At 53.3% G+C, this 11643-nt stretch overlaps 1 protein-coding gene across 2 annotated transcripts; it reads left to right on the top strand.

Moving 5' to 3' along the window:
* Positions 1-3678: 3678 nt before the first annotated feature.
* Tspo (translocator protein) lies at positions 3679-11159 on the top strand. 2 transcript variants are annotated; one of them, XM_028856766.2, is made up of 4 exons: positions 3679-3738; positions 8846-9056; positions 9693-9831; positions 10718-11159. In XM_028856766.2, the coding sequence occupies exons 2-4, from the start codon at positions 8875-8877 to the stop codon at positions 10904-10906; spliced, it is 510 nt and encodes a 169-aa protein (XP_028712599.1). In that variant the 5' UTR covers positions 3679-3738; positions 8846-8874; the 3' UTR covers positions 10907-11159. The 2 variants fall into 2 exon arrangements, with proteins under 2 accessions (XP_028712599.1, XP_028712598.1); XM_028856765.2 differs by having other exon boundaries at positions 3701-3900.
* The last annotated feature ends 484 nt before the right edge of the window (positions 11160-11643 follow it).

Raw genomic sequence — 11643 nt, 5'->3', positions numbered from 1 at the left:
AACCATCTGTAATGAGATCTGGCACCCTCTTCTGTATACATAATAAATAAATAATCTTTAAAAAAAAAAAAACAAAAAGAAGAAAAGGGGAAAAAAAAGAGTTGCCATGGTCTCATTCCTACAGCATCATCCCCCAAAGCTTAGCTAGGTGCAGTAACAACTGCTTCTAGAAACAGGGGAGAAAGAAAGCTCAAAGTGACCTATTTGCAAATATCCTTGAAAATTGGTTAGATCCCTAGAAACCTTTCCTCTCCCCAGCCACTGGTCCCTGTCCGGGAAACATCTGAGCTTCAGTTTGGAAAAGGTCAAGGGAAGGCGAGGCATGCATGTGGGGATTCCTCTGAAACAGGCTGATACTGAATGATGGATGTAGAGACTCGCTCCAGCACTCTGCTCCATCGAGCTCCCAGAATCCTAATGTTAGACCCTTATCTTCCAAGTCCTGGAGATGCTGGACATTCCAAAAGAAAATCCTGAAGTCATTGATATTCCAGGAATAGTGAACCTTAACTACCAAACTGTCATCCACAGACCTACCTTCCTTCCTTCCTTCCTTCCTTCCTTCCTTCCTTCCTTCCTTCCTTCCTTCCTTCTTCCTCCTCCCTCCTCCTCCCTCCTCTCCTCTCTTTCTTTCTTTCTTTCTTTCTTTCTTTCATCCTCCCTCCCTCCCTCCCTTCCTTCCTTTTTTTTCTGAAACAAGATTTCACTGTGTGACAGTCCTGGCTGTCCTGGATCTTGCTCTGTAGACCAGGCTGACCTCGAACTCACAGAGATCCGCCTGGCTCTGCCTCCTGAGTGCTGGGATTAAGGACATTGTTCATTTCTTTTATTGTGAGAAGGCATCTAAGGATTCCTGGGTATCTGAGGAAAGCCTGTTATGAACAGAAAAGAAAGCCAACATACAGAATTTGGAAACTGAGGAAAGAAGAAAACAGTTGTTTTTAAAAATTAACTTTGGGGCCAGTGAGATGGCTCGGTGGATAAGGGTGCTTGCTACTAAACCTGAAAACTGAGTTCGATCCTTGAAAACCAGATGATAGAAAGAAGGAGAGAGTTCAAGGCCAGCCTGGTCTACAGAGCGAGATCTAGGACAGACACCAAAAAACTACACAGAGAAACCCTATCTCGAAAAACCAAATTAATAAATAAATGCAAAAAAAAAAGAAAGAAAATTATCACTGACCTCTTCATGAGGTAGGACAGAAATGGACAATGATATAATTGTGTGCATGGAAAAAAATAGCAAAGGCGAACTGAAACACCCAGTGAAGTCCAGAAGAAACACTGGCATGGGCGGGAGTGGGGGAGAGGCAAACAAGTAAACATAAGAACTAAAGCAAGACCAGGGAGGGAGAGATCAGAGCAGGAAGTCCAGGGCTCTGAGTGATAGGTGTTCCCGAAAGAGAAGTGAGGAAACAGAGCGCAGGAAACCACTGCGGGCAGGGAGAAATTCAATTCTGAAAAGTAACGACCAGGCCTTTCCACATGGGCACAGGGGCTGTGGAAGCCCAGGCAGGGTGGTGCATACCTGTAGCCCCAGCACTTGAGAGGCCAGAATGGAAGATCATGAGTTCAAGGCCTGCCTGGATTACACAGGAGACTCGAAAATAAAACGAAAAAATGGGGGCTGGAGAGATGGCTCAGAGGTTGGGAGCACTGGCTGCTCTTCTAGAGGACCTGGGTTCGATTTTCAGGACCTGAATGGAGACTCACCACCATCTGTTAACTCCACTTCCAGAGCGTCCAATGCCCTTTCTGGCCTCTGTAGTCATCAGGCACAGACATGGTGAACAAACATACATGCAGCAAGATACCCATACACATAAAATAAAAACAGCACTTGGGAGGCAGAGGCAGGCAGATCTCTGTGAGTTCGAGGCCAGCCTGGTCTACAGAGGGCGTTCCAGGACAGCCAAGGCTACACAGAGAAACCCTGTCTCAAAAACACCAAAACTAAATAAATAGTAACAAAAATAAGAAAGAGCAGGCCCTTTGGGTGAAGGCTGGATGGGCTAAGCTTCTCGCATAGAAGGTTGCGTTTGCAAAATTTCAAAACTTTGCAGCCCAAACTTGAACTCTTCCATTAAGAACCAGATAGATTGCATCCAAAGGTTGTAGCAACAAGGTGGCCTCGACAGCCGAGTAGACCAGCAACTTTGTACAGTTGCACACTGGTGTCACAGTACAGGTGGCCTGAGGTCACTAGATCACAATGTATCTTCAAGGTTCTGAAGGACAGTAGCCTTCTTAGTCCACCGGGGAGGACAGATTTGTAAGGTCACCTTCTAAGCACATCAGCAAGGCTCTAGGAGGACTGACTCAAGCCAGACAAAGCGGGGGGAGGGGGGGGAAGGGGGAAGATGCTTGGTCCGTTTTTTCTGTTGCTATCACTGAGTCACTGAGCACCACACACTGGTTCATTTATATAGCATAGAAGTTTATTCCACTCACAACCTTCAGGTTGGAAAGTTCAAGGTCAGAGGCTGCATCTGGCAAGATCCTCCTTGCTGGTGGGGACTCTGCAGAATCCAAGGGATGCAGGGCATTGCCTGGCAAGAGGGACCTCATCCAGCAACCAGCACCCAGCTGGCTTTGATAACAGACCCACACTCGGGATAACGGATGGATCTATTCCTGTGTGAATCACAACTGGATGGGGCCATAGAGTGAGTCCTTGGGACTTCATCCTCTCTTCAAGGCCCACCTGGTCCCGCCTCTTGATTCTTCACCATGGGGACTAAACTTTCACGAGAGATTCCCCCACAGGGGACATTCATTGGCAAATACACAGTAGGACATGAAAACCATCCCGGAGGGACAGGGTTTCCGGGAGGGATACAGAAAGACGGAAAGGCGATGGGCATGTACGAGGCATGTACAGTCATTGCCACAGGGATTGGCAAGAGAACAGAGGTGTCCTGAGAGATGTCACAACCACCCCTTCTGCTGTGCTGTTGTTTAAGAACAGGAGACCCGGGACTGGGGAGATGCCTTAGTGGGTCACCTTGTAACCACCTGGATCTGAGATTCATTTCCGGAACCTGTGTGAAAAAGCTGGGTGTAGTGGTGCACAGTTACAATCCCAGGGCCCAGAAGATTGGAACAGGCTGATCCGGGTGGGGCTCCTCGGCTAGCCAGCAAACTTTAATTGACTCACAGGAAGAGGTTGAGGGCTGCCAGCAAGTGGGTGTGGCCAGGCATAGTGCCTAGGGCTTTACTACCACAAGGGACCGAATGTGGTAAGTTTTGTTTCCTTTTGTTTTGGATAGTGCTAGGAATTCAACTCCGGCCAGCGCATGCAAAGAAAGTACTCCACCACGGAACTATATCCCCAGTCCCTCATTTAAAAAAAAAAAAATCAGAATAAGTTGATAAGTCGAATTCAGTCAGGCACAGTTGCAAAAGAATAAATACGCAGCCCGGACTGGCTGCAGGCTCACTGTCATCCTCCTGTCTCAGCCTCTGGTGATGGGATTACAAGCAAGTGCCACCACACCCTGACATTGGTTATCTGCACAACAATGGTCTGCCTGCGATGCCCAGAGCAGGGATCTCTGCCCTCTTTGTCCAAGCCCACCAAGAAGAAGACAAGAATGCCTGGCCAAGGGCGTGCATAAGAAACCAGGGTGCCTCCGGTTGCGGCGCGGGGCGGGGCGGGGCGGGGTGGGGCGGGGTGGGGCGGGGTCAGCGGCCACCACCTCTGTGTTCAGTGTCCATCGGGGAGCAGCCAGCAACTGCGTGAGTGGGGCTGCGGATGGGTGAGACCCCGACAGCGGGGAGACAAAAGGGAAAGTGAGGCCAGCACCAAGCGGGAGGGACTCCTCTCGAGAGAGTGTGCAGCTCAGGGTGGTTGGCACCCTGGGGACAGCGGCTAAGGTCCTGCGCCTCGGTGGGGACCGGGTAGGTTGCTGCTGGCGGCAGCTGGGCGCAGAAGGGAGGGGGTCTCTGGCTGTTGGCAATCCTGCCTCCCTTGCGGGAGAGCACTGGGATCCGTGGGCAGCTGAAGCTGTGCAAAGGTTCACACTAGCGGAGGGTAGGAGTCAGGACTTGCGCCTCGGCTTTTTGATGCCAAAGCCTACTTCCCCTGCATGCACCGTGTGGGCCGCCGCTCCTGCGCAGTGATGTGTGCACTCGCACACTGCGTGTGCACACATCTGTGCCTGGCCATGGCTGGACTGAGACCCGCTGGCCTTCAGAAACTGCCGACAGTGGGTACCTGACGGGTGGGATCGATAGACGGCAGGCTTGTTTTTCACTCTCTCTATCCTTCAGCTTTTCCCTGATCGGACTTTTCGGCTTCTTCTGTTTGCGTCCCCCTTGTTAGGGGCTATGCAAGCGGCGCCTGAAAGCCTGCTTTGTATGAAAAAGTTGCCACTCGGCAACGCCATTTCCCCACACCCCAGATCTCTTGAGGACCAGTTCCTGCCGGTCCTAACCGACCTCTTACTGGCACCGTGATTACTTTCAGAATGAGAAAGGCTGGTGAAAGGTCTAATGAGGATTTGCAGGTTCCTTAAGAATAAAACGCCCTAAAATTCTTCGGGACAGCAATGGATCGCTGGAAGGGAAGCAAGCTCAAGGATGGGGAGGAGCTTCAGGCAGTGGAAGGAAGAGCTGGCGCCCTTCTGTTTCTGGGTCACAGTCTCTGGGGAAGCCCCAGAGCAACAGGTGCCCCAGACCCACCGGCTCTGCCCTAGCTTCACAGACTGGGACATGGATGTCCCTGAGTAGCAGTATGTGGTTGCCTAGCCAGGAGTGAAATACTACAGAGGCTGCCGACTCCAGACTCGATGAGGGAGGGCTCAGGCATCCTATCCGGCTGTCCGTCAAAGAGATGGGGTCCGAGGCTCCAAGGGATGGAGAGGGTGGCGCTGTTGGCCTGAGACCTTTCTGACACTGGGAAGAGAACAGTGGCTGCCTGTGGGTCTCTGATCCTTGCCCGGGGTGGGGACAAGCAGAGGGGACAAAGTTATCCCAGAGTGGCCGTGTGTCCTTGTGGGCTTTAGAGACACAGACCTGGAATGTTTGTTCTACAATCTCCTGGGCCTCAGTTTCTTCACCTGGAAAGTGGCACTAGCAATAAGTCCCCTTTGGGTATGGAGCAGGTTGTGTGGATCAAAGAGAGGTGGCTGGCCCCTGCCTTGTGGCCACTGTGGGGAACACAGGAAGCTTTGACAGGGTGAAGGAAGAGCACTGAGCAGGGAGCCATGCCTTGGTTCATTCCCCAGAGTCCTGGAGTAGTCAAAGTAGACAAGGCCTATAAAAATGGTCTCTCTCTATTGTCCTACGCCCTCTGTCCAAGGTGCTCTCCAGAGGTGGAGGGGTAGTCACTTCCTCCCCTAGTGGAAGCAGATGAGTGGTCCCTGCACTGATAGCCACAGCTAGCCCTGTGTGGAGTTTTCTGGTGAGATCTTGGTGTCCCGACTTCCTTCCTGGAACATCCCAAGGCCCCCTTGTAAGCTAGTAGTAGGGTGAAGTTTAGGATGCTGTGTGCCTTCTGGAGAGACTGAAATATAGGGTGAGCAGACGGCTCTGCCCACTCTGGGCATTCCTGCCCTGTCCCCTATACCCTCCCGGGACTCCACCCTGGGCTGGTCTCCTACCCAGCTCAGCCTAGCCCAGGGTGACTCAGCTTCATGGGCCTCACCCCTGCCTGTCTGCCACCCCTCCAGGCGGGTGACTCAGGAACTGGGCAGTCTCCAAGAGGCCCCTGGAAAGGTCCCTGGCCCAACTTTCTCCTTCAGTCTCAAGTGGGATGGGTGACTGTCTTGTTTTGTGACCTTGGATGGGAATAGGGGTCCTGTCTCTGATCTCCTCAGTGCAGCTGAGTATAAACACAGCCTGGCCTTTTGGGGGACAGCTGGAGGATGGCAGCAGGAACCTGGGGGTTCAGTGTCCTGTCCCTAGATCCTGTCCTCATGGTATGCCCTTGGGATAGATAGCTGCCACCCTTTCCTGTATGGTGGATGGATAATAGGAGACTTGTGGACTCTGAAATCCGTCAGTAGAGACATTGGTTGATCCTGTTTGGGACTTCCTAGGCACAGAGTTGGGCCTGCCCTCCACATGCTGGGTGCTGTGATAGGAGCACTTTTATCTGCAGAGCCTTGTTGGGGTCCACAGAGGTTTCTTAGTGAGACCTGAACTTGCTTTACCCAGCGGGACTGCATTAGAGGATTGCTTGACCACGTGTGTGGTTACCATGTGTTTGGAAGGTTCTGCACTTGGCTGTGCTGGGGGGAGGTCTTTTGCTCCACCCCTTGTCATTCCTATAAAATGCCTTTAGAAGAGACAGAAGGGGCTGGTGGGTTTTGATCTAGGCCCTCCCGAGGCTATCCTGTGTTTCTGTCTCTCTCCCTCTATATTTCCTTCTAAGAATTTCTCACTGCTCCCTCCTCAAGAGTACCCTGGGAGAAAATGTGGGGGCAGGTCCCCCACAGAGGCTGCAGAGAGAAAAGAGGTATTGCTACAGGTGTGCGTGTGTGTGTGTGTGTGTGTGTGTGTGTGTGTGTGTGTGTGAAGGCTGGCAAACCTCTAAGTCGGGGTTCTCACGAAGGAAGCCAGCTACACAGGCTCTGACCTGGTAAGGAATATCCAGAGAAGGTGCTGAGGGACCTAAAAGGGGAGGGGGAGTTCCTGGTTGTGGGGAGGGGCAGGGCTAGGTTGGAGCAAGGAGCCACTGCCAGCAGCCGTTGGTTTCTTTGTGGGAGATGGACATGTTTGGAACTTGGTGTTGGCCAGAAGATCGTTAGTTTAAATTTGGGGAGTTTCACCTCAGCTAATAAAACATGCTAATGGTGGTGGTAGTACTTCCTGTAATCTGAGCCATTGGGAAGTTGAGGCAGGAAGACTACTATCAGTTTGAAGCTAGTCTGGGCTACATAGTATCTTTGTGCCCTAAAAAGAGAGGAGAAGAAACCACAGTGTAAGCCAGACCACTGTCATGCAGATCTGTAATCCTAGTACTCAGGAGTTAGGAGGCTGAGGCAGGGGGATCATGCATTCAAAGGTTAGCCTGGACTACAGAGTGAGTTCTAGGCCAACTTGGGCTCCTGTCTTAAACAAAACAAAACAAAACAAAAATAAACAACAACAAAACCAATAGAAAGCCCTGACAGAGGTCACCCAGGTCTTAGAGCAGGAGTGATACTGTGAAGGGGTCTTGACCACAGGAGGAACAGTGACCTCCAGCAGGGACAGTGATCCTCTCCTTCCTCCTCCCTCCTCCCTCTGCCCTTCTTATTAAAGCAGAATCTTACTGTGTATCCCATGCTGGCCTAGAACCCACAATCCTCCTGCCTCGGCGCCCCCTAGTGCTGAGGGGCTGCAGGATGCACCATGTTGGCAGGACAGTGCAGTTTCTGGTGCAGACTTTGACAAATGCAGAACTAACGGCCCCGCAGGTCCCATCCACTTCCCTCCTTCCCCAGGTCGCATCTCAGAACCCCAGGCACCCCCTCAGACCCCCAGGTTCTTCCCTCCATACAGCTTCTCAGCCAGGGTTGACCTCCAGAAGTTGCCACCTTCCCACCCAAGTGGGCCCACCCTGCTTCCTGTCGCTCATCCTCTGCAGTTACCTGTACTCTCCCCTCCCCCCCAAAAGATTATGTTGAAAACAGTTTTCAACTCATTAAAAATGTCCTCTAAGCCATGACTCAGATGATGGGTCATCCCAGCTACATAGGAGCCTGGTGCGGGAAGTCCTCACATTCAAGGTCTGTCTGGGCTATCCTAGTTTACCTTCTTTCCCTCAGTCTCTCTCTCTCTCTCTCTCTCTCTCTCTCTCTCTCTCTCTCTCTCTCTCTCTCTCGCTCTCGCTCTTGCTCTTGCTCTCGCTCTCTCTCTTTCTCATTCTGTGTGTGTGAGATGCACTCGTTTGTGTACGGGCGTGGAGGCCAGAGGTTGACATTAAGTGTCTTCCTCAATAATAGCTGTCCACTTTTTTTTTTTTTTTTTTTTTTCCTCGAGACAGGGTTTCTTTGCGTAGCTTTGGAGCCTTTCCTGGATCTCACTCTGTAGACCAGGTTGGTCTCCAACTCACAGAGATCCGCCTGCCTCTGCTGGGATTAAAGGCATGCGCCGCCGCCACCGCCCAGCCTATAGCTGTCCACTTTATTTGCTGAACCCAGAGTCTGCCAATTCCAGGTAGTCTGGCTGGCTTGCTCTGGGAACCCCATCCCTGACTCCACAGTACTGGGATTACAGGTGGGTCACCATAGTCACCCAGCATTCATATGGATATTGGGGATCCAAACTCCACTTTTCACACCTACACAGCAAATGCTTGACCTACTGAACCACCTCCCCAACATTGCATTCTTATCTAATGCAAGCAGACGCCCCACTTCTCCAGCTACTGTCAGTGTAGGTGCTAGTGGGAACAATTTTTTGATGGGGAAACTGAGCCCCAGTCAGGGCACTGACTGCCTTAGCACTCCCACAGAGAGCAAAGGCAGAGTGGGGCCCTGGACTTCCACACTAGGGCCCTCATTCTCTAACTCACAAGAGTCTTGACTCCAGCCCAGAGATTGGCTGCAGAGGCCCGAGACCAGCTGGAAGACATGGAAAGAGGGCTGGGACCCAGTCTTGGGTGTTTTCCTGAGTGTCTGTGTGAGCCTAACTTTGTGAGACAGACACTTCCTGGCCTAGAAATGCTGGGTGAAACCTCCGGGCAGGGGTATGAGTGTGGATGGGGGGGGTGGACGCTGCTCTCCTGCCTCACCCATCAGGAATAGGTGAGCTGGTTGATCCTGGGGGACAAGACCACAGAGGAGCTGAAGGCAATGCTGGGCCGTTCCCCATGGCTCTTTGGAACTTCTCCCACTCACCCTGTGTTCTCTTTCAGATCTTTCCAGAACAGCAGTCGCAGTAGCTATGGCTCCATCCTGGGTGCCCGCTGTGGGCCTCACTCTGGTACCCAGCCTGGGGGGCTTCATGGGCTCCTACTTTGTGCGTGGTGAGGGCCTCCGCTGGTATGCTAGCCTGCAGAAACCCTCCTGGCATCCACCTCGCTGGACACTGGGTCCCATCTGGGGCACGCTGTATTCGGCCATGGGGTAGGTGGTTGCAGGTGCCACCTTGCAGTGCCCTGTTCCCCATGGCATCAGGCTGGGCATTGAACCCCTGTGCAGAGGGAGGCCCCAGGACAGAGTGGCATCATCCCCCCCCCCCCGCCGTGGGAAAGGGAGGGTGGCAAGGCTGCCAACCTATGCGTTGCAAGATTGAACTTTTTCCTGCTTGTTTCTGGGAACCCAGCCTGGGCTCACACTACTGAGGCTGCCCCATGTATAAAGGTCAGTGTGGACAACAGCACCATGTGCCAGGACAAACGTGGCAGCTGTGTCCTTTGGTTGTACCGTACAGAACCAGACCCTGGTGTGGTTCATTCCCAGGAGCCCTCTGCAGCCATTGCCTCATGGCCCCAAGAGCCTGAGCGACCAAGCTGCCACTTGCTTGTCCCCTTATCCCCAGAACAGTTTCGTCGTCCTGAAACTACACACCGACTAGGGTCTCGATTCAACTCTCCATAGCAATCTTAGAAGAGACAAAGACCCAGAGAGGGCAAGCAGCTTCTCTGAGATCACATAGAAGTCAGTGGCAGGGCATACATACCTAAGCCATCACTGAGTGGTCTCGGGAGGGTAGCACTCTTGGCCTTGCCCTGTGATGTCCTGACCCATTGTCTGTTTCAGGTATGGCTCCTACATGATCTGGAAAGAGCTGGGAGGTTTCACAGAGGAGGCTGTGGTCCCCTTGGGTCTCTACACTGGCCAGCTGGCTCTGAACTGGGCATGGCCCCCCATCTTCTTTGGTGCCCGGCAGATGGGCTGGGTAAGTGTGGCCACAGCTTGACTCTTGGGTCACTGGAGATGGCCCTGGGAGGAGAGGTGATATCACATCCCAGATGACGTCAGTATCTGCAGGTGGAGGGGGAAGACCTGTGGCTTGCGAGCCCCTTTAGAAGTTCCGTGAGTCAGGTGCAGTGGGGCCCCTGTAGACCCAGCTCTCAAGAGGTTGAAGTGGGAGGATCAGTGAGGCCGGCAGAGGGCTAGGCCAGCCTAGGTGACAGTGACCTGTGTACCAACGCCGCCTCAGTCCATCTTCCCTCCATGAAGAAAGTCCAGAGGGCCAGGCGGAAGTGGGTGGGGCTGTGGTCTTGGGCTTAGAAGCCACGGCAAGAGACACCAGCATCACATCCGATGCTGTGTGTGATGACACTTGGGGACAAAGTCTCTCCTTAAAAATGTTCTTGTTCGGGTTTGGTGAAACATGCCTGGCCTGCAGTCCCGGCAGAGGCAGGAGGATTGCTTTAAGTCTGACAGCCTAGTTCTGAACTACAAAGCTAGTTCAAAGTTAAGACTACATAGTGAGACCTTCTTGGAAAAACAAAAGCTATTGCTGAGCCTGTGACATGCACACCACAGCAGTCTGACCCCCTCACACCGGCCTCTCGGGTCAGCACTTGACAACGTTGTATCTTCAGGTCAGAAGCCTCCAGCCGCCGCTTCACCCTTGGACATGCCGTGTCCCCTGGGGGCTGTCATACACAGGGCTGTCTCCATGCATGGCACAGAGGCAGGGACTTACAGACCAGGAATTGAGGCTGAGAACAGAGCAGAGGCAGCCGTCACACCTCAGGGGTGCAGTCAGGGTGAAGCGAGACTTCTAAGTTCCAGACCCAGCAGGGTCTTAGCCTCCCCACCTCCTGTCTCTGCAGGCCTTGGCAGACCTTGTGCTGGCCAGTGGGGTTGCAACCGCCACCACCCTCGCCTGGCACCGAGTGAGCCCGCCAGCTGCCCGCCTGCTCTACCCCTACCTGGCCTGGCTGGCCTTTGCCACCATGCTCAACTACTACGTCTGGCGTGACAACCCTGGCCGGGGAGGTGGCCCACGGTTCCCAGAGTGAGTGCACCTTTACCCGTCAGGACCACAGCCCTGCCGGCCAGGTACCATGGATGGTAGCCCATCATGCTTTCATGACCACTGGGCCTGCCTGGTCTACCTGGGTCTTGCTTGGCCCAGGGAGCCACCAGGCCGGTCAAGGTGGTCAGTGCCAAGTCCCATCCAGGGACAGTTGTACCTGCCTTTCTGCGCTGCTCCAGGCACGCCCTAGGAACACGGGGCTTTTTAAAGCTAAATAAAGTCTCTAACTTCACGTATAGTAGACTCTGTACTTTGTGGGGCGCCTGGTCTGTGGGACAGCAGAGGCTATGGCCATACAGCATGGTTCTGCTGCTGAGGCTGGGCCTGTCTGGGCTGCATCACCCAGCTTTTCCAACCTAGGGTGGCTCACCAACACCCAACCTGCAGGAAGGGGGTGTTGAGTCCCAGCACCAGAGGGGGGGCCATCTTGCTGGCCCAGACCTGCCTACCCCAGGAGCTGTCACCTACCCCTCCCCAGGGCTCCATTTGGGTGACCTATAACCACTTTAGGCAGCAGCTGGGACACAGGACAAGGTGCCTTTCACATAGCCACTGTCTCAGCCCCCACCCTGCTTTCACATGCCTCATAGGTATATATGGTCCCCCGCAGCCTTTAATGAGAAGGGCACGTGGCATCTGCTGGTTCAAATCACTCCCTGGTCTGTGCTCCTTCCTGCAGCAGAAGCCTCAAACCTTCACATTTATGTCCCCAGCCAAGTG

This window comes from Peromyscus leucopus, chromosome 20, assembly GCF_004664715.2.
Source record: "Peromyscus leucopus breed LL Stock chromosome 20, UCI_PerLeu_2.1, whole genome shotgun sequence".
NCBI classification, from domain to species: Eukaryota; Metazoa; Chordata; class Mammalia; order Rodentia; family Cricetidae; genus Peromyscus; species Peromyscus leucopus.
The sequence above is the reverse complement of the archived record's forward strand: the minus strand, read 5'-3'. Positions and strand labels throughout refer to the sequence as shown.